The sequence below is a fragment of the Mus musculus genome, chromosome 7 (assembly GCF_000001635.26).
Source record: "Mus musculus strain C57BL/6J chromosome 7, GRCm38.p6 C57BL/6J".
NCBI classification, from domain to species: domain Eukaryota; kingdom Metazoa; phylum Chordata; class Mammalia; order Rodentia; family Muridae; genus Mus; species Mus musculus.
In genome coordinates this window covers 35,386,440-35,409,289 of record NC_000073.6, presented here as the reverse complement: position 1 = coordinate 35,409,289, position 22,850 = coordinate 35,386,440, and the positions used below count along the sequence as shown (strand labels likewise).

At 48.4% G+C, this 22,850-nt stretch overlaps 3 protein-coding genes across 8 annotated transcripts in view; 1 reads left to right on the top strand and 2 right to left on the bottom strand.

Moving 5' to 3' along the window:
- Cep89 (centrosomal protein 89) overlaps positions 1-12,291 on the bottom strand; it is a 42,832-nt gene extending 30,541 nt beyond the window's left edge. For 2 of the 5 annotated variants that reach the window (XR_003946568.1, XM_030243008.1), the window contains exons 1-4: positions 12,084-12,291; positions 11,194-11,300; positions 6,122-6,280; positions 3,495-3,672 (exon numbers count right to left, since the gene is read on the bottom strand). Coding sequence is in view for 2 of the 5 variants with exons in the window: in XM_030243008.1 (XP_030098868.1) it covers positions 3,495-3,672; positions 6,122-6,280; positions 11,194-11,300; positions 12,084-12,122 (483 nt within the window). In the remaining 3 variants the exon portion in view is untranslated. The remainder of the gene's footprint in view (positions 1-3,494; positions 3,673-6,121; positions 6,281-11,193; positions 11,301-12,083) is intronic. The other 3 variants (NR_153799.1, NM_028120.3, XR_391104.3) reach the window with 2 other exon arrangements.
- Positions 12,292-12,522: 231 nt separating this feature from the next.
- Faap24 (Fanconi anemia core complex associated protein 24) lies at positions 12,523-17,138 on the top strand. Its single transcript, NM_178643.5, has 4 exons — positions 12,523-13,077; positions 13,914-14,053; positions 14,163-14,315; positions 16,199-17,138. The coding sequence occupies exons 1-4, from the start codon at positions 12,972-12,974 to the stop codon at positions 16,463-16,465; spliced, it is 666 nt and encodes a 221-aa protein (NP_848758.1). The 5' UTR covers positions 12,523-12,971; the 3' UTR covers positions 16,466-17,138.
- The window catches only part of Rhpn2 (rhophilin, Rho GTPase binding protein 2), a 58,108-nt gene continuing 52,260 nt past the window's right edge, over positions 17,003-22,850 (bottom strand). For both annotated transcript variants that reach the window (XR_391076.1, NM_027897.4), the window contains one exon: positions 17,003-18,535. Coding sequence is in view for 1 of the 2 variants with exons in the window: in NM_027897.4 (NP_082173.3) it covers positions 18,275-18,535 (261 nt within the window). In the remaining variant the exon portion in view is untranslated. The remainder of the gene's footprint in view (positions 18,536-22,850) is intronic.

The window sequence follows — 22,850 nt, the reverse complement described above, 5'->3', positions numbered from 1 at the left end:
AGCACCCAATGCCATCGCACCCAGCTCTGGTGTTCCATTATGACAGTGCACTAAGTGACAAGAAGTGCTGGCCATCCTGGGAGAACCTTCACCTGGGCAACTGTCTAGGGCTAAGGTCCATGATGGTCACTATGTGACGCCACTGCTGGCGTCGTTTCCTGATAAAGTGTGATTACTTCTCCACTGTCATCATGCATGGTGACAGGGCTCTGGAGGGCAGGGCCACAGAGCAACTGGCCAACAGGAGGAGCCAGGAAACACATTCTGTGGGTACACTAGCACCTGGGCCCTTCAGGTGCACTAGCCTAGCTCGACTGACTCTCCAGCAAAAACTTGCTTGGGATCAGCATGGCCGAGCACTGGTGGGCTGGGGGTCATGGGAAAGATACTCCTGGCTGGCAGGAAGTTGGTAGGAGCCCCCACGAGATGATCATAGAAAAGGAATCTCAGAGCCAAGAGCTCCAAGGTGGCCTGGTTCAGGGTGAGCGGTGGACAGATCTCCTTCCTAATGTACTTGTTATTTCGGAGAAGAAGAAACAAGTGAGCACTTGCTTTTTATCTCCTGGGAATGAACAGCCTTGGTCACCTGTGAAAGACACCTTAAACTACTCCCAGTCACAAGTGTGAGACTGATAAGAAAATGCCAATGGCACCCCTGGGAGACTGTCTGCCAGATCTATTAGTTCTCCAGTGGGTGGCACACACATCTGACCATCCACATACACCATGAGGAAGCATACACCCACAGGGTGTGTGTGTGTGTGTGTGTGTGTGTGTGTGTGTGTGTGTGTGTGCGTGTGCACATGCACAACAGAGGACGTGTCAGCAAATGTTTCCTTCAGCACTGCTCTTAAGAAAATCCAAATAGAAACCACCAGTAGCCAAATAAACGTGAAAGGCACAGCTGCCTGGGGAAGTTACATGACGCTGCTACACAAGGCGGGGGGGTTGGGGGGGTGGGGACACACACATGTGAACAGAGACAGGGAGACGGAAAGGCTGGACTGAACAATGGAAAGAGGAGCTGAAGAGATGGCTCAGCAGTTGAGAGCACTGGCTGCTCCTCCTTAGGACCCAGATTTGATTCTCAGCATCCACACTGTGGCTCACAGACATCTGTAATTCCGAATCTCGGGGATCCAAAGAGCTCTTACTGTGTCGGCACTGCCTGTATGTGGTGTGCAGACACACAAACAGGCAAAACACCATACACACAAAAATCAAAGCGAGTAAATATTTTAAAAAAGAAATTACAATATGTAACGGTTGGTCCCTGAAAAATAGCATGAACCCTTATAAAAGAAAGGAAGAAGGAAAGAGAGAGAGAGAGAGAGAAAGAAAAACAGAAAAGATGGCGTGGTTTGGGGAAAACTGGGAAAAGGTGTTTGCTGTTCAAATCAGGGACCCAAGTTTGACTCCTGGAGCCCTCTTAAAGGTGGAAGGAGAAGAGATTCCACACAGGTGTCTGGCCTCTGCAAACATGTACACCACACAGTATGTGTACCTACACATGAGGATCATGCAGGCACACAGACACACACACACACACACACACACACACACACACAAATAAACTTTAAAATTTTTAATGTTAAGAAGATACCCCAAGCCAGACAGTGGTGTCGCACGCCTTTAATCCCAGCACTTGGGAGGCAGAGGCAAGCAGATTTCTGAGTTCGAGGCCAGCCTGGTCTACAGAGTGAGTTCCAGGACAGCCAGGGCTATACAGAGAAACCCTGTCTTGAAAAAAACCAAAAAAAAAAAAAGAAGATACTCCAAAAAAGGGAAGATGGAGAATGTCAGTCAAATAGATATTAGGGAGGGTTGGAAAGAAGGCTCAGCAGTTAAGAGCACTGTTTGCTCTTGTAGAATACACGGGTTCAGTTCCCAGCACCCACACAGTGTCTCACAACCATCTGTAACTCCAGTTCCAGAGGCTCTGACACCCTCTTCAGACTTCCTTGGACACCAGGCCTGCATGTAGTGAACACACATAAAATAAATAAATCTAAAAAATAAGTTATTAGGATGTACTGGCTGGTTTTGTGTGTCAACTTGACAGAAGCTGGAGAAAGGAGCCTCCCTTGAGGAAATGCCTCCATGAGATCCAGCTGTGGGGCATTTTCTCAGTTAGTGATCAAGGGTGGGAGGGCCCATTGTGGGTGGGGGCTGGTAGTCCTGAGTTCTATAAGAAAACAAGCTAAGCATACCAGGGGAAGCAAGCCAGTAAGTAACATCCCTCCATCAGCTCCTGCTTCCTGACCTGCTTGAGTTCCAGTCCTGACTCCCTTTGGTGATAAACAACAATGTGGAAGTATAAATAAACCCCTGACTAAGACATAGGGGAAATGGGTATTTAGATGAGATTTCAAAATCATATACACCTAACAACAATCATTCAAATGAATATATTCTAATACAGCCCACGTCTCCATGTAAGTTAGAAAGCTTAGAAGCAAATGTGGAATGTCAGAAGTCCTGTAATGAGGAGTGGAAGCAAGGGATAAAAAGCCAGATGAAAGCAAAGCAAGCCGTAGCGTTAGTGTGTGACCATGTGACCATGTGACAAGACTGTACCAGCCGGCACTGAGTGACCTCAGGAAAGCATGGGGCCTAGCACAGAGCAACATGCAAGTCTCCTGACAGCGCTCATCATGTCAGTCACATGAACACACCTACTCAAACGCAGCATGAGGTGCAATGCCATGATGGGGAGCCAGCTTGGGGGAAATCTGGACAAGCAAATGAAAGGGGACAATTGAGGTGTCCTTATTTACACGCCTTTACTCCCAACACTCAGGAGGCAGAGGCAGGCGGACCTCTGTGAGTGTGAGGACAGCCTGATCTACAGAGTGAGTTTCAAACTAACCAGCTCAAGGCTACATGGTTAGAGCCAGTCCCCACAAAATAAACAAATAACAACAACAAAACACAATACACACACAAGCAAGAGTAACATACACACTCACACACATACATAAGCAAGTGTAACACTCACACATACACACACACAAGCAAGCATAACACATACACACATACACTCTCACACATATACATACACAAGGAAGCATAACACATACTCACACACACACACACACTACACATACACACACTATACACACACAAGCAAGTGTAACACACACACCACACACACATACACTATACACACAAGCAAGCATAACACATACACTCACATTACACATACACACTACATACCCAAGTGTAACACACACACTACATATACACAAGCAAAACACATACACACTCACAACACACATACTACACACACACAAGCAAGCATAACACATACACACACACTCACACTATACACATACACATAATATACACACAAGCACACTACTCACATATACACAGCAAAAGAAGAATCCCATACATCCTCATAAAGATGTTTATCTCTGCCTTTGAAGGACTGGTGCGCGCTAGGCGATAACCATGGTAACAGGCAGATGGCAGCTTGGGAGCATGGACATTACCTGGTCCCTGTGAGGCACAGTGTATGTAGCATCTCTGCCATCTCCCACATCCTTCCAGGTGGACTCTGACTCCCTGCAGCTGGTTGACACCTGTGTTTCAGCATCTTCATCCTCCCCGTAGCCTAACATCTCAAAGGATGGTAATGACGTCCTTCTCGGCTCATTCTGCCAGCTTTGCCTGTGTTAATGAATAAAATAAGCAAACAACTGACTTAGCACTTGACACTAATAGTGGAACACTTTTTTTTTTTTTTTTTTGACAAGATCTCACTTTGGGCCCAGGCTGGCCCAAACCTATAATCCCCCTGCCTCAGTCTCCCAAGTATTGGGATTACTGGCACACACTACCCCACCAAGCCATTATGCACATCTTAAATGTGCTGTCTTCAGGTCCATGCCAAAGAAGTATTGTTAACAGTAAAACACTGTTCATTGGCAGCTATGTGACAGGGCCTGCCCTCCCTGCTCTGTGTCCCTCTAGTTGCTTTATACTTGCTTTCATACTCATACTCTGGACATATAGAACTCACTATTTTTAAAAGACATATTTTACTTATATGTTTAGCAACATGAACAGAGGCCAGAAGAGGGCGCTGGACTCCCTGGAGCTGGAGTTAAAGGAGACTGTGAGAGGTCCAACGTGAGTGCTGGGACCTGAACCTGGGTCTTCTGGAATAGCCAATGCTCTTAACCTCTGAGCCATGTCTGCATCTGCTATTAGTAAGGCTGGATGTATGTGTTTGTTTAGTTACAGGTATGTAGGCATAATGTTATTGTGTCTGACTGTGTGAAGTTTCCAATGCTGATTTTTGTCTCCCCTGTATCTGGTTGCAATCCTTATTCTGAGAATCTCCTGTCTCAATCTAGTGTAGATACCAGCTCCCCAACTGTTCCCTGATATGTCAATAAAGAGAGCTTAACAGCCAATGACTGAGCAGGGAGAGAATAGGGCTGGATTTCCTGCCAGCCTTGGGAGAGGGGGTGAGAGATGGAGGAAGTGGAGATTAGCAATGGGGACACTATGAGAAAAAAAAGACATAGAACAGAGAAAGCCATCAAATGCAAGTATCTCAGGGGTTTGGGCTGGGAGGCAGCCAGATTATCATAGAGGATTAAAATAGGATTAATCCTGCTCAGTTGTTGTTCCCCTAAAGCAAGTTAAATAAATGTAATTGTCCAGTCTCAATTATTTGGGAGCTAGCTGGGTTAGAAGAAAACCTGTAATACACTTATTAAAAGACAATAACACAGGTATGTGTGTGTGTGTGCCTGTGTGCAGGTAAATGCTTGTGAGTGCAAGTGCCCACGGAGGCCAGAGCATCGGGTTCCTCTGGAATCGAGGTTGTAGGTGGTTATAGTGACCTGCCTACGGTGGACACTGGGAACCAAACTTGGTCTTCTGCAAGAGCGGTACACGCTGCATGCTGCACTCTTCACTTCTGGGCCGTCTTCTCCTGCCCTGGTCTTCTGTTTTAGTTTATTGAGATGAGCTCACTAAGTAGCCTTGGCTGGACTGGAACTTGTTATGTAGCTCAGTCTGGCCTGCCTCTGCCTCCTGTGTGTTGGGATTAAAGGCGTGTACCGTCACACCCAGCAACTACTAAGATCTTACACTCAACATTCTGAATGGTAGATTATGTATGTTTTTTAACATATGATTAAAAGAAAAATGTTTGGCTGAGGGCATCCTTCGTGGTACAGCTTTTGGCTAGCATGTAGAGGACCTAGGACTGACCCCCTAGGACTGCAAAACAACTACATTTGTTGCTTGGCTTTTGTTTTCAGACAGTATCTCACTTAGCCCAAGCTGGTCTGAAATTTACTGTAGAGCCAAGGATAGCCTTGAACGCCTGCTGATCCTTCAAGTCCTGTCTCCCAAATTCTAGGACTATAGATGCCGCAATTCCCAGCCCCCAGCATCCCCCTTCAAAAAAAAAAAAAAATCAACTTATTTTACCTTCTAAGTTCCTAGCTTAGAAGTACATGGCCACTGACCCTGTATAGTTCGTGGTCTTACATATGTGAATACCTAGAACCGTCCTTTAATCCCATAGGCACTGATTGGGGTGTAGGATTTGGACAAGGTTCAAAGCTGATTTGTTTTCACATCTGTCAGCTGACGTACTGAAGTCCTTCCTTCTCCCTGGTCTGTCTCAGGTGCCTAGTGCACTCGCAAGCACCTCTCACCGCTGAGCTGAGAGGCTCACACTTCTGTCACCACTTAGCACTGTGCTTTAAAATATGGCAGGGTTAACCCAGCCCTCACCTGGACTGACATTCTTCCTTTGATGGTTTTATATCCTTTTTTTCAGTTCAATTCAGTAGAAATGCGATTCTTAGAAGAAAAACTAGCTATATTAAAAATTGAGGTCCCACAGGACACTGCTATAATCCTGGCTGCCTGGGAGCCCGAAGCCTGAGAAGTATAGTCTGAGGCCATCCTGGTCTATAAGAAAGACATTGTCTCAGAACTAAAGGAACAATTACTGTCCCTGTCAGTGCCTCCTGAACACAAGTGACAGAAACCTGGTGACTCCACCCCACACAGCCCCATGCACAGTAGACACAGCCATGCTGAGCCGCCCACTCCAGCCCTGAGAGGATGCAGAGCCGCAGCACATTCCTACCGCAGCCTCAGCTCGGAAGTGGTGGCGTAAGGCTTGATGAAGCTGTCCTTTTCAATGTCGGAGGCATCACTCTCAGACCGAGATCTCTGGCGAGGCTGGGGAATGGCAACTGTCTGCCCAGTCAACGTGGTTGCCAGGATGGCTGCAGCCAGAGCAGACCTACAAACAGAAACATGCCAAAGAGGCCCTGAGCAGTGGGCACCCAAGCTGCAGGCTGACCTGGCAAGGCTCACCTTGTCCACTGTGGCTGTTGATCGCCCACTGGCAGCTCTTGAGTGACCATGATGGCCCATCAGAATCCCCACTTAGCTCTCATATTGACTGTATGATCATATATGCAGTCCTTTTTTATAGCAACAAAATGATTTGTAAAGACTTTATCTAGTCCAGCTGTTCTCAATCTTCCTAATGCTGCCACCCTTTAATATAGTTCCTCACATTGTGGTGACCCCAATCATAAATCATTTCATTGCTACTTCATAACTTTAGTTTTTCTGCTATCATGAATCATAATGTAAACTTGCTATACAGGATGTCTGATCTGGGACCCTCAGTGAAGTCACAGTTGCAAGCCACAGGTTGAGAACTGCTGACCTGGCCAATAGGGTGTCACACCAGGTTGTAAATCTACATAGTCAGACATGCAAAGCCTATATTCAAATCGTTTTCTTGCTGAAACAAGAGATCAGAATGAAATAAAAGAATGAGATACAGGAAGACTTTAGCCAGAAGTGGTAGCACACATCTTTGATTCCAGCACTTGGGAGGCAAGGCAGGTGGATCATTGGTAGTTGGAGGCCATGTTGGTCTATACAGCCAGTTCTACACAACCTGGGCTAGATAGTGAGACCCTGACTTTAAAAAACAAAAACAAAAACATAAATAGCCAGGCGGTGGTGGTACATCCCTTTAATCCCGATAATCCCAGGAGGCAGAGGCAGGCAGATCTCTGAGTTCAAGGCCAGCCTGGTCTACCAAGCAGGCTCTAGGACAGCCAGGGCTACACAGAGAAACCCTGTCTCAGAAAAGTGCACACGCACATGCGTGAACACACACACACACACACACACACACACACACAACTTGTAATGATGAAAGGACACATCAACTAAGCACATGTCTGTATCTGCAGTATTAGCTGGCCAGCCAGCCTAACCCCAAAGGCCAGCTTCTGATTCAGTGAGAGATCTGTCTCAGATCAACAAGACTAAGAACAGAGGAAGACACCACCCAAGAAACTACACACTCACATGCACATAAACCACACACCACACAAACACACACTAAAAAACTTCACAAACCCAAAACTAAACAACAAACCCCACTGCTCACCAAGCACTGCCCTGTTACAGACCCCACCGCCCACTGAGCACCGCCCACTGAGCACCGCCCACTGAGCACCGCCCACTGAGCACCGCCCACTGAGCACCGCCCACTGAGCACCGCCCACTGAGCACCGCCCACTGAGCACCGCCCACTGAGCACCGCCCACTGAGCACCGCCCACCAAGCCCTGCTGTATCACTGATCCCCATTTTTTTTTTGTTTGCTCTTGTCCAGAGCAAAGCTACTGGAGACAATGACCAATGGCCATTCATCAGCTGTACCTACACAATGAAGCTTCCACACACAAAAGAGCAGTGTGAGTGAGGCCCTGGCTTCTATCACCAACACCCATGTCCCCAAAATGAAAGATGGTGGAGAGCCTGCAGATGGAGGGAGCCTACGGATGGGTGGAGCCTGTGGGTGGAGGGAGCCTGCAGATGGAGGGAGCCTGTGGATGGTGGAGCCTGTGGATGGTTGACCCTGAGGATGGGTGGAGACTGTGGATGGGTGGAGTCTGTGGATGGTTGAGCCTGAGGATGGGTGGAGCCTGTGGATGGTGGAATACGTGGGAACTTCCAGGAAGAGGAATAACACTTCCAGGTGCTTGGACAGCCAACTCCACGGAGACAGAAACACTTGTGCGTGGGACCTTTCCACACTTTACCCTATTGATCACTTCATATGCCTATTTGTGTTCTTTACAACATCCTTTATAAAGCAAGGCATGGGGACACACACTCGGGAGACTGAAAGAGGGGGATCACATGAGTCTAGAGCCAGCCTGGGCTACCCTACTCAAAGAAAACCAAAACAAGGAGTAAAACAGCCTCCATAATAAACCAATAAAACATGCAAATCCAAGGCTTCCAAAGAAGCCACATCGGTGTGGAAGACCTGATGGACTGACAGGAGCTGTGGCTAGAGGGACGGATTGCTTCAAGACCAAAAACTGACAAGACCTCACAGCCAGTTACAACCAACCTCTGATCGGGCCTAATCTCCTTGTGCCTTCGGGAAAACTCATGGGACATGTTATTGAACTTGAGAGAGTAGTGGCTTCCACAAACCCTAAGAAAGCTGTAAGCCTCCATATGAAACCTACAGACTATCCATGCTGGGCAGTAGCCTGCCTCCCCAATGTCTCTACCACTGTATTTGGTAAACGCATTATCTCTGACTTCCTTTTGCTCTCTGACTTATACAGATTACTCTCTTCTGCACTGAAGCATAGCATTCAAGGTAGCCAGATCCGTGTTTCTGGACCACTCAGAGTCAGCTCAGAACCTGGATTCTGTTCCCTGGCCAGAGCCACTCATTTCCGGCTCAGAATAAACTCTCTCTTATTCCAAGGGCTGTGTTTTGCATCAAGCTCTCCCAAGATCTGTGAGCACTCTTATCAAATCCAACAGAAAGACAGGATTGTGAGAACACCAGCTTACTTCTGGGTCAGAACACAGGCAGAACACTGGGCTGTATCTCTTTATCGAAAGTGGGGGCAGGGCAGGGGAGGCTGAGCCGATGTTACAAGCAATTGGGAGTTGTCCCATGTAGTTGCTGGGAACTGAACCCAGGTCCTCTGCAAAAGTAACGCATGCTCTCATCAGATGAGCCATCTCTACAGATCCACCAGGCCCTGGTGGAAAAAGACTTTCTAGTGAGCCCACAGCATGCTAACCCTGAAGCTACCATCTCATTTGTTTTGCTGACAAGGGAAGGAAAGCTAACCCACTGGGTGCCCAGGCTGCATAAACCTGAGTCTCACTGATGCAAGACAAACACTGACGAGCTGGGCAGACCACCTCGCCAGTGGGACTACTGCCATGACATTCTAAGTGGTGATCAACAGCTGAACCTCACAGGTGACCCAAAATAGGGGTGACCATAAGTCCCTCTTACGGTGTTACTGAAAGGGTGGAAGAGACATCGCTTGTTCCATACCCACTGGGCTACTTGACACAGAGTGATCACTAATAAACAGCTCTCTGTGTGATAGACTCTGTACTACAAGCAAAATCACACACTATAACAGCACAGAGCTCTTTCCTCCTCTAGTGCTGAGGAGGGAATCCGGGAGCTCCCAGTATGCTGGGCAAATGCGGACTCACTGAGTCCTATCCCCAGCCCTCGGGGCTTATGTTCTAATCAAATGCACAGAAGATACCAGTACCAAAGGTCACACAGAAAGTAGTCCTCTAAAGTGCAACTAGCTCTTAGTGATCGCTAATAACCAAATCAATTTACAGATTAAAAACTGAGTAGCAGTGGACTGAAAAGACGGCTCAGTGGGTTAAAGAATGCATACCTTAGACCATGCAGAGGTTCTGATTCGGTCACCAGCACCTACGCTGGGTGGTTCACAACTACCTATAACAGCAGCTCCATGGGATCCAATGTCCTCTTCTTCTGGATTCCAAGGGTACTCACATCTAAGTACACACACACACACACACACACACACACACACACACACACACAAATGCGCACATACAAAGGCATATACACATACTTTATAATTTTTGTTTTGTTTTGTTTTTCTCTGTAGTCCTAGCTGTCCTGGAACTCACTTTGTACTCTAGGCTGGCCGGGAACTCATCCACCTGCCTCTGTCTTCTGAGTGCTCAGATTAAAGGAGTGTGCCACCACCAACCGCCTGGCTACAAACAAACATTTAAAGGACGACAACAACAACAACAAATCAGACTAGCTAGGCACAGTGGCTCATACTCTGGGAGGCTGAGGCAGGAGGACTGCTTTGAATGCAAGGTCAGCCTGGGCCACAAAGCAAGACCCTATAGGAAACAAATAAGTCTAAAGTTTACAAGTGTCTAAAATCTTGGCAGATACAGACAGCGATCCCAAGAATGAAAAGAGAGGGCTGGAGAGATGGCTCAGTGGTTAAGAGCACTGACTGCTCTTCCAAAGGTCTTGAGTTCAATTCCCAGCAACCACATGGTGGCTCACAACCATCTGTAACGAGATCTGACGCCTTCTTCTGGTGTGTCTGAAGACAGCTACAGTGTACTCATATAAATAAAATAAATCTTTTTTTAAAAAAAAGGAATGAAAAGAGAGTTGGCTGTCTACTACACTGAACACTAGGTGGTTAGGAACACCATCTGGCAAGGAATACGTTCACTCTTTTTAACACAAAGTAGTAGTAGTTGTTGTTGGGTTTGTTTATTTGTTTGTTTTTTAAGGCAGAATTGTACCTAGAAAGAAATTTTTGTGCAGTTTTCCTAAGAGTACTGATAACCTAGATGGACACTAAGCTGAGATATGTAGAGCACATGTTTAGCATGCACAGGCCCTGGCTTCCACTCCCAGGAAGAAAAGAGGAAGGAAGGAAGGAAGGAAGGAAGGAAGGAAGGAAGGAAGGAAGGGAAGATGGAAGGAAGGAAGGAAGGAAGGAAGGAAGGAAGGAAGGAAGGATGGAAGGAAGGAATGGAGGAAGGAAGGAAGGAAAGATGGATGGAAGGATTAACTTAAATTTGGTGCTTCATATTTAGTAGGCACCAACTGTACCCAATCCTGAAATCTGAGATCTTCCATTGAAGGTACCACACCCCAGACAAGTCCACTGATGCTCAGAGAAGCCATATTAGTGCATCTCTGAGCAGAGGTAACCACAGAGCGTAATAGTCTAGCCCTCTACTTGTGGCCTTTTGGCTAGTGTGATCAGTTCCAGGATTCAGGACTTGATGGTCAAGCACGGGCGTGACCCTCGGTGCTGCTCATCTTGGGACTTACCTGGGCCTCTCTGGAGAAGGGTTGGGGCTCCGAGGAGGGGGTGTGCGTGGCACCGCTGGCTTCGGAGCGATGCTGGCTGCGGGGAGGAAGCCATGGATGATGTGGTTCTGCACAAATGAAACCCAAGGCAGGTCACCGGGAGAAGATCACCTTGCTCCTGGGCCACCATCACCTCCCAAACTGAGGTCACTCTAGGGATCCGGCCCCACAAGAGTCTTTACACACACACCTGCCGCTGTTCCCAATCCCCATTGGTGAGGCAAGGGCACTCACTGGGGCACACCATCATGGCTATCCGATTCATTCACACCTCCCTGCTCACGGCAGCTTTCCTGACCGATTTCAATTGTCAACTGAACTGGGCTAATCTATACCTACCGTGTAATGAAGCACACCTTTGGGTGTCTGTGGGAGGGCTTTTCCAGAGAGGATTAACTAAGTGAGCTGGGCTAATATACCCTAAATAGGAAAGGAATCAACTCATGGGGGAAGTTTTCTCCAAGACAGGAGTGAACTCCCGGCTAAGAGGAGAATCCTGACAGGGAGGCCAAGATTCCTGTCTGTGGCAGGCTCTGGACATGAAGGGTTCTTTGGAACATTTAGTCTGGGTTTCTGGAATTTAATGCTCCCTGATAGCGATCCCGCCTCGCTCCTATCTCAGTCTTTAAAACCTGCACATGAAGGCAGGAGAGATGGCTCAGTGGTTAAGAGCATGGTCTGCTCTTCCAGAGGTCCTGAGTTCAATTGCCAGCAACCACATGTTGTCTCACAACCATCTGTAATGGGATCTGACACCTTCTCTTGCTATGCAGGCATACATGCAGATAGATCACTCATATAAATAAATCTTTTTTTTTTTTAACCGCACTCGAAGGCCTGGAACTACTCACGAACTGGCTCCGGCGGTTCCTGCGGAAGCTGAGGAGCATCCTGGCTGAGAGCTGAGGGCTGCGGGTTGAGCCGCCAGGCGCTGGACTAGCTGGAAGGTAGACCCCGCAGCCTGCACAGCTCCCCACAGCCTAGCTCCCGCGGACCCCCGACTTTACAACAAGCATGTCTCACATTGGCTCTGTTTTGAGTCTCAGCCTATCAGAGTCAATTTTACTGCCACCCGTTGCTCTTGACAACCCAGCAAGGCGTCATTCAAATTCCAGCCAGAGAGGAAGCAAGCTGAGACTTCCGTTCGATTATTGGCTATAGTAGACGCCCATCTTTTACCTATCACCCAATAAAACGCTGGCCAGGGCGGTCAGAATTTTAAAGAGGGCTCCCGGGCTGTGGGAACCCGGAAGTGGCAGGGCCTCAGGTGAGGTCCACGGAGATTCTAGACCCCGGCGCAGTGAGCTTCCCTGCCTTTGTAGCCCTGGACAGGAACCGAATAGAAGGACAGGGACCGAATGGAAGAGCCACCGTAAGCGTCCTGTTAGGACACCAGAGCTAAGGGAGGTGCTTACAAAGAGGGACGGAGTCACTCAAACAGAAATCTCCCGGGTTTAGCTCGGGGTAGTGGCGCCCGGCTGTCATTTTAGCACTTGGGCTGCTGAGTTCAAGTCCAGCTGGAGTCAACTATCAGTACAGAGCCAAGCGTGATAAGAAGACCCAGTCTTATTTTGAAAATAAATAATCTCTTGAATTCAGACTTCGGTTGAAGTAGCTCAGTGCCTGAAAATCCACTCTACAGATCCTGTCAAAGAGGTCCCGACTTCGTGTAGAACTGTGTGCAACAGCGCCTGCTCTAGTGAGACCTTGCATTTTCCTCATTTAGACCAAAACCACGGATGGAAAGGAACCCGCCTGATGGGACCGGTCCGGTCCACGTGCCACTAGGACATATTGTGGCTAGTGAAAAATGGCGCGGGTCCCAACTGGCTCAGGAGATGCAAGGTCAGTGAGCTGTCTTCTGTCATACCCCTTTCTTCCCAGCACGTTAAAAGAGAGAGTGAGAGAAATGCTGGGTATGGTGATGTTCCTTTGCAATCCCAGCACTCCTGAGACTGAAGTAGGAGAATCATTGCGTTAGAGACCAGCCTGGGGCTACATAGCAAGTTCAAGGCCAGCTTGGGCTATGAGAACTTGTCTCAAAATAGTTACATAGACTAAAATGAAAGGGGACTGGAGAGAGAGCTCCGTGGTTACGAGGACTGGCTTATCTTACAGAGGATCGTGGTTTAATTCCTAGCACCCACATGGTGGCTCAAGGAGTCAGACTCCTCCCTCTTCTGGCCTTTGGGGGCACTAGGCTTGCACATGTGCACAGACATATGCGAGCAAAACCTACATATAAATCTTTGGGTTTTATTTTATTAAAAAGGAGGTTTAGGACAGGTGGTGGTGGGTCACACCTTTAATCCCAGCACTTGGGAGGCAGAGACCGAAGGATCTCTGAGTTCAAGGCCAGCCTCATCTACAGAGTGAGTTCTAGAACAACCAGGGCTACACAGAGAAACCCTGTCTCAAACCAACAAAAAGCGGGGTGGGGGCTAGAGATGGCTAGATCCCCATCTGTTTTCACTGAGCTGTTCATTACTGCCTGTAATTCCAATTCCAGAAGATTTGATGCCCTCTCATGGCTTCTCAGGGTACCTTCATGCACGAACACACACATACACACATATACACACATTTAAAAAAATGAATCTTCGCACAAAAAGTACATTTCAATTGTTGCTGCCTTGTTAACCTGAAATTTCTAAAAACGAATTTTCTTGTCTGTTTTTTAGGAAAAGTTAGACTCATTTTTGAGGAGGGCCTGGCATCAGCAGATTTTTACCTGTCTAGCAAATCTTGCATTCTCTATGTCACTGAAGCAGATTTGGTGGCCGGACATGGCTACAGAAAAAGACTCGCTCGCTTTAGAAATGTAAGTACCGAGGTGCTAAAATCTAGCATCCCCTCTCTTCAACCGTCCCAAGCGCTGAGTGATAGCTTTCTGAACTGTGTTACCAGAGCTGTGTTCTTCTCTTTTGAAGTCCTCACATCTTCAAGGGATCATAATAGTTGAGAAGACCCAGATGAGTGAACAGTATTTCCCAGCAGTCCAGAAGTTTACTGTGCTAGACCTTGGGATGGTGCTGCTTCCAGTGGCCAGCCAGTCGGAAGCATCCTGCCTCATTATCCACTTGGTAAGTACCAGACTTCTCCTTTATAATATCCCAGAAGTCCAGAAGATGCTCAATTTACCCCAGATCCAGACTTAACCAAAGCTGCCTTTAGTAGCCCTGGCTGTCCTGGAACTCACTTTGTAGACCAGGCTGGCCTCGAACTCAGAGATCCTCCTACCCTTGACTCCCAAGTGCTGGGATTAAAGATGTGCACCTAACTTCAAAATAAACTTTGACACAGGCTCTCACGTAGTTGAGATTGCAGGCGTGTGTCACCACACGGGGCCTTAGGCAGTGCTGAAGGTTGAGCTCAGTACTTACTGCATGCAGAGGCAAACACTCTGCCAGCCAGTGACACCTCCACCTGGTTTACGGAAACTGTTGCACTTAGGACTGAAGGCTGTCAGTCAGAGCTCTGGTTTTGGCCTCCAGGCTGCACTGGTGCCATCACCATTATCCTGCATTTGCACTGGGCAAGATGGCACCGGGCCACTTTGTCCCATTCGCTGTTTAAGTAGCAGCCTTTCTTGGTTTGTTTCTGCGTCCACTCCCCACCCCCGCCTCGACCCACACTGTCCTTGAACTCCTCCTGATCCTCCTGCTTCTGCTTCCCAGGTCCTGGGGATCACAAGCATTTCCGAGACTATGCCTAAGCTCCAGCACTCCTGTGTATAGGCTGCATGCATTGATCTCTTTACAACAAATAAACTAAAACAAACAAACAAAAAACCCTGAGGCTGGGGGATGGCCCAGTGGTTACAACACCTCCTACACAAGAACTGAGGACCTGAGTGTGACACCCCACCCCATCTGAAAATGCTGGACAGGACAACACATACCTGTAATTCTACCCCTAGAGAGAGACAGGCAGATGCCTGTGGCTTGCTAGCCAGCCAGCTGAGCCTGATCAGCCAGCTACAGGCAAAGGAGAGACCCTGTTTCAAACCACGTGGTGCATGGAGACCGAGTGACACGCAAGGTTGACCTCTGGTCTCCATAAGCACGCAATCGATGCTGGCTTCCTTTCCTTTTCCCTGTTCCTGAGTTTTCCAGCTCTTTGCTCTTTATACTTTACCAGGGAGCCTGTTTGCCTTTCGATCCCAGCCTCACTGTATAGTTAGGGTGGCTTGGCACTTTGTAGCCCAGGCTGACTTCTAACTTGCAGTGCTTCCTGAGTACCGGGAGTGTAGGTGCCATGCCCACTGCTCCTGGGAAACGTTTTAAAATCAGTGGCATGGGCTGGCAAGCTCTGCAGAAGATAAAGGCACTTGCCACCTGGGGCTCAATGGAGTTCAATCCCTGGAGCTCATATGGTGGAAGAAGAGAGTCTCTTCCCACAAATTGTCTTCTGACCTCTACATGCATGCTGTGGCACCACGACAAACCCCAATAAAAATTCACAAAAGTCAAATAAAATACATAAATTAGTGTTGGGAGGCAAGATCATGGAACATGCCTACAAGCCCCTGAGAGCCAGGAGGATCATAACTTTGAGGCTATCCTGGGCTACACTATTTATATATAAACTGAATGACATGGAACAACTGTCTTAAGGGGCTAGGGACGTGACACAGTAAACAAGCCACACAGATATTTGGGGGGGGGGGGGGGACAGAGCTCGTGTAAAAAGCCCGCTGGGGAGGTGAAGACAGCAAGATCCTTGGAGTTCACTGGCCTTTCTACCTTGTGGAGCTCTGGGTTTAGTAAGAAAGACCCCCTCTCCAAATAGGGTGGAGAGTAATAGAGGAAGACACCCAATGACCACCTCTGGCCCCCACACCCAGTCATGCACACGTGCACTGCATGTGCACATACATAAACTACACACACTTTTTTTTTTAAAATAAAAACTACCTGTCCACCAGAGGGCGCTCACATCCTTTTCCTTTAATTTTCCCATTCAGGTTCAAGAGCAAACCAGAGAGCCCAGCAAGAACCCTTTCCTCAGGAAAAAGCGCTCCATGCTCTCCGAGCTCTCCCTTGTTCAAACAGTGCAGCAGATCCCAGGGGTTGGGAAAGTTAAGGCCCCCCTTCTGCTCCAGAAGTTTCCGAGCATCCAGCAACTGAGCAACGCTTCCGTCCAAGAACTGGAGGAGGTCGTGGGGCCCGCGGCAGCACAGCAAATCCACACCTTCTTCACCCAGCCTAAGCGACAGCAGCCCCGCAGCTGACTCTGCCTTCAGACTTCAAACTGCAGCGTCTGGTTTCCATATTTAAAAAGAAGGAAAAGTTCCCCTGTCAATGGCAATGGGCTAAAGACAAGGAGAGGACCGATGAGGCTCGCAGTCACCCTGCCTCGGTGTCTGTCTGGGCAGCCACCTGGTGGGGCTTGGGGGTCGCGGGCGGCACTGGCCACTTTCTGCTAAGATGAAGAGGGTCCCCACGGGGATCATCCAGAGACTCATTCCCAGCCGCAGCCAGCTGGAGCAGATTTGTACAAGACTCTCTGCCCTGCCTCTGTCACTGAGAGGCCCTGTGAGGGTCCAGCGCTGAGTAGGGAGTGTCCCCGTTAACCAGTGTCAGGGCCACAGCTCAGGTCTTCTCCACACTCGTCAGGTACCTGTGCTATGGAGTTTCTGCCCGAGTCAACAAACGCCTTTCCTCCCGCATCACCCCTCCCCCCAATCAACACAAGAAAACTATGCTGTGCTTTGGATGACGTGGAAGAAATAATTAGGATGAAATAAAAGCAAAAGAAAAAAGAAAAATTAACTCAAACAATGAACATGACTTTATTTAAATATTTATACAAACAGAGCCCCAGGGATAGCGGGCACACTTTCCTTAAGGCATTTGTGTTCTCCAGATATTGCACAATAGAAAAATATTTAAATCCTTGTTACTTTAAGATCCACAGGCTATATATCCTTAAACTTATCACTTGAACTGTGTCAACCGTGACTCTGTCACAGTGTCATCCAACCTATAGCCCCAAAGTCAAGTTGGTAGATACATCTTACAAAGTCGAGTAGAGGTTTCAACTTGAGTAAGTTTACGTCTTTACCTTGTAAACTGCGAAACTACTACTTAAACCAAGACTCTTAAAATACACAGTTACATACCTCCTACTTTAAACAAAAAGAGCAACGTTTTGAGTATCAAACAGCATATTATCTACCCTGTAGACGGTATCTCCTAACACTGCCACTGTGTTAGCTACTGGTCAGTATGATATAGCTGAGGGGGGCTGATTCTGGAGGAAGGAAAGACAAAATTGGCACTAGACTTCATCTGGGAAAGAACAGTCAAATTATGCAGGGATGACAGAAGATGTGTCATTTCATCTCATGAATTCCCAAGTACTTAAAGCAGCCTGTTTCGGTTTTGTTTGTTTGAGAGAGGGTTTCTCTGTGTAGCCCCAGCTGTCCTGGAACTCACTATGTCGACCAGGCTGGCCTCAAACTCACAGAAATCTTCCAAGCAGCCTGGTTTTAGTTAACACCTCTAACCTGCCTCCACTCAAGAGTCACTTGAACTTAAGAAATCACTACTATACAAATCTAAACACTCGGATATAGTACCAAAGTAGGTGGTCCCAATTCATCTCTCACGGTGCCTGAATATCATAATCACAGCCAAGAAAAACAGTAATAGCAGCTGCTGGGTGGTGGTGGCACACACCTTAATCCCAGCACTTGGGAGGCAGAGGCAGGTGGATCTCAAAGTTCGAGGCCAGCCTGGTCACCAGGGCAACTTCTAAGGCAGGCAGGGCTACACAGAAAATTGTCTTGGAAAACCAAAAAAAACAGCTAAAATATTCAGGCTCTTCTATGCCCTACATTATAGAATAAATAACTGCAGCAATGTGAAAATCCCCATGCGGCTGGGTTTCTCACCAATTTCTAGAGGTCTCTTTTTCATGTTCACAAGCACATCAAAGTTTACAGTCTGAGAAGATGGGGTTGGAGAACAGTCCCATCGCGGCATGGGCGGTTAGGCAGCTGTGGCGACCTCGGTGTGGCCTGTTCTGGCTCCTCCCTTCAGTACAGAGAGCTGTCAGAGTTGAGCAGGCTGAAGGGAGTCGGGAGTTTCTTCTTGTTTTGCGACCTCGCCAGGCCAACCTCGGGGAGGCACAGCGTGCTGGCCGACTTCTGTCTGTTTTTACTAGTGCCCCAACTCAAGAAGGAGAGCTTTTTTGAGATCTTCTTGGTTTTGTCAGCTTTGTCATCATCGTCCATGGACAGGCATATCATGGAGTAAGTTTTCTGCATCCCCACAGAGTAAGTGGCACACTTATTATGCTGTTCATGGGGAAAGAAGAAGAAAAGTGTGAGGCATGACTAGACAGTAATGATGGGCAAATCTGAGACCCAGGATGGTCCAGGTGGCGTTGGGGAGGAAGGAGGAGGAGGAGGAGAACTTCAAGACCAGTCTTGGCTACTCAGTGAGTTGGAGGCCAGCCTGAGTCACAGCAGATGTTGTACTAAGAACCTAAAAGTTGGAGGCTCACACTGTACACGGACGGCATCCTTTCTGAAGGAAGGGTGACAGAGGGTCATCGAGATGGCCCAGTGGGTAAAGATGCTTGCTACAAAGCCTGGTGACCTGAATCCCAGCCTCTGAACCTACCTGATAGAAAGTCATCCTGTGACCTCTGCATGCACACTACAGTACATTCATACACACACACACACACACACACACACACACACACACACCAGGTTGATAGAAATCTAAACCTTGGATGGCTTAAAGAATTATGCCCTGAAAAGCCAGGTCAGAAGAAGTGGCTCAGTAGGTAAAGCATCCATGTGTGGAAGGAGAGAACTGACTCCTACACGTTGTCTCCTGACCACAGAACACACGCCCAGCAAATCAAACTCAGAACTCTGAAAAGCAGGCAGGGGCAGCGTGTGCCACACATCTCACTCCGGATGCCAAGGGAGGGGGGATCGAAGAGCTGTTTGATTTTTAAGACAGGGAACCATAAAGGAAGGTGATTCCCTTTGTGTGCTAGCTGCTTTTATGTCAACTTGACCTAGGCTAGAGCCTTTAGAGAAGAGGGAACCTCCGTTTGAGAAAATAACCTCGTATGTCAACTTGGCCTAGGCTAGAGCCTTTAGAGAAGAGGGAACCTCCGTTTGAGAAAATAACCTCGTAAGATCGGGCGTAGGCAAGCCTACAGGGCATTGATGGGGAAGAGCCCAGCCCAGGGTGGGTGGTGCAATCCCTGGTCTGATGGTCCTGAGGTCTATAAGAAAGCAGGCTGAGAAGGCCAAGGGGAGCAAGCCAGTAAGCAGCGCCCCTCCGTGGCCTCTGCATCAGCTCTTGCCTTCAGGGTCCTGCCCTGTCTAAGTTCCTCCTGTCTTGACTTCCTTTGATGATAAACAGAGCTGTGGACCAAATCAAGCCTTCCCTCCCCAGGTTTCTTTGGTCCTGGCATTTGAGTTGCATCTCCTTTGCCCTCAAAGCTTTTGATGATGAACTGTAATATGGAAGTGTGGACCAAATGAATCCCTTCCTATCCAAGTTGCTTTTTGGTCCTGGTGTTTTATTTCAGCCATAGTAACCTTAGCTAGGACACCTTAGAATCTGGTAATTTTGGGTCAAGACTCCCTTTCAGAGACTCCAACAGGGGCATGCGATCATGAAAAACAATAAAACCAAATTCTCGAGCCAGATCCCAGGACTCTGAGCATCTCCGACCCTCCACCTGCTTTGAGTCTGCCTTCTACCATGATAATGGCTTCCTCACAAACACTGTCAGTTTTTTTCCTCCCTCCTCTGGCAGGATGTCAGCTCCAGTTCCACCGCACGCACGCCACCCTGCCTCCCCTACCACCATCCTTCAAACAGCTTGTTTACAGCTTGAGGCTATTTCCCAAACTGACAGGCTCCCCTGACCCCCTGGCTCTGCATGACCTTTGACCTGGCACGCCAGTCTTCCCCTGGTCCCACCAGTCCTTTTGGTCCTGGATGGTTCTTATAATCCTCTCTGCTCACCTCCAACTATTCAACACATATTCCACCAGAGAGCCTTGCCCTATGAGCAATAGCCATGGCCTCAAAGAATAGGCCCCCACGCTGCCTGGATTCCACGCCCCCTCCTCCAGGTACCAGCCCACACCCTGCATTCCTGCCTCACAGCCATTCTCAGCAGACGTGGCTCGCTCTGCTATCCATGCATGTCCACACGCACACACCCACACATTCTTTGAGAAGTTTCAATGACCCTCTCCCCTCCCAGGACCACTCCAGGGTCTGCCCCCTTCCTGGGTCTTCCCTTCCCTCCCTCTACTGCTGCTTCTGTTGTTTGTACATGGCGGGCTCCCTGCCTTAGTCCCCAAGCCTTCCTGCCCCCTGCCCGAGACTTTCAGGGCACTTTCTGGAAACCGTGGTCTAACTGAAAACCTACTGCCAAAGACACCGAGGCCCAGAAAGGGTATTAACCAGCTGATGCCGCGCAGCTTGTTGACAGTCGGGGCCTGATTCCAGCTCTACATGCCAAAGCATGGATTCTTTCCACGGTGTTAGTAGTCTCCAAATGTGCTCTAGGGAGGAGTAGGATTCCCACCATTCAAAACAAAGAGTAGCAGGTAAATGATCCGGGTGGAAACAGCCCTTCGCTTGTTCTCACCGCTTTGATGTTTTTCCATCACTGGGAAGGAACGGAGGACATGCTAAGCAAGCGTTATATTCTGAGCCACACGTCCAGCACTCGCCATTTAGGTTCATTTTGCAGGAGAGTCGTTCAGGAGCTGGAGAGAAGGCTCAGTGGCTAAGAGCACCTGCTGCTCTCCCAGAGGACCCGAGCTCAGTTCCCAGCACCCGCGTCAGAAGGCACACAACCAGCTGTAACTCCAGCTGCAACAGACCTGCCACTTCTGGCACCTAGCACCTGCACTCGCTCACGCATGCATACATACCCACAGTCAGACACACACCTACCTGTAGTTAGAATTAATAATCAGAAACCTTTTAAAAGCAAACAGTGGCCAAGTGTCATTATCTGAAGTCTTCATTGGCTACAAAGAATGATCATAACAATCCTGGGTATAGAGCTAGTGAGATGGCTCAGTGTTAAGAATGGCTCCTCTTCCGGAGGTCCTGAGTTCAATTCCCAGCAACCACATGGTGGCTCCCAACCATCTATAAAGGATCTGACACCATCTGTACCATCTGGCATGTAGGTGTGCGTGCAGACTGAGCACTCCTATATGTAAAAAGTACATAAATAAATATTAGAAAAATCATCGGTGTCATTATCACACCTATTACATAAACAAATGGCTCTGTGTCCTGTTGTATGGGCTTTCCCTACACCAACTCATCATGGCCCACTAAGACCCTAGGATACAGTTCCTATCTCCCCACTATCTTGAGCTTCAGAGCTATTCTTGAACTCACCCAAGGTCCAAGATTGGTTAAGGCCAGAATTCAAATCCAGCCAGACTGTGTGCTGAGCAACTTTTAAAACCATGCCCTGTTGGCCTGGCTCAAAAGCAGGGCAGCAGGAGTGAGAAATAAACCTTTTAATCAGTCATGGGGGCACAGCAAGCTCTGGAGTGCAGACTCCTGACAGCGTTCAAGACCACGCACAGCAGTCTGCTTAACCTCTTCTCAGACAAACGTCTGTTCCTGGCCGTCACTTGTTTGCCTGTCCGGGAACACCATGGATTTTGGGTATGTGTTCGCAGCCCACAGCGTTCTCCGTGGTTTCCTAGTGTTCTGTGAGTGTAACCTTCCTCGTCTTCTTGTCTTTCTTTATTTTTGGCTCTTTCAAGGCTGCCCTCACTTTGGGAGGCTATGGAAACTTTGTTACTGTTGCCTAGCAGGCAGAAACTGATGTTCCCAGGTGAGCCTTGAAGGTCATATCTGCCTGCGGATCTACCAAGACGTGGGGGACAAACAAGCCAGTTCTGGCTGCCACGCCTTCCCCATCATGATGAACAGTGTTGTCCCCTGGAGCCATGAGCCATGACAAACCTCTCCTCTCTTGAGTTGTTTACTTCTGTGTCCTTACTTCAGTCACAAGGACATGAACTTAACTAATACAGCTCTTAAATGCTGCATATGATCTCACACACACACACACACACACTCTCACACACACACACTCTCTCACACTCATGTGAGCACATGCGGGCAGTCTATACCGCTTGGCCAGCTATCCCTATCCAGGCAGCAGATATCCTTCTAAAACAAACACTGGACTATGTCAGCACCCTCTGTGAAGATTGACTGGCTTCCAATCTCCACCCCTGTCAACAAGCCCCACCCCACTTCCTGTAATCCACTCTGGTCATGGCATGACTGCTTAAAGGGCTTCCTCTGTCCCTCTGGCACAGTCTGTGCTCCTGCTGGTGCCAACCTCAGCACACCCTTATTTTCTTTCTTTCTTTTAAGCAGTTATTGTTATTTTATGTGCATGAATGTCTGCAAGGTCCAAGGAGGCCAGAAGAGGGCGCCAGATAGAGCGCTGAGCTGCGGCGTGGGTGCTTGAGACTGAACCTGGGTCTTCTGCAAGAACAGCAAGAGATCATAGCTGCTGAGCCCTCCCTCCCCCAGCACACTTCTTCCTTCTTGCCACTCACACCCAAGTTCAAGCTCTGTCAG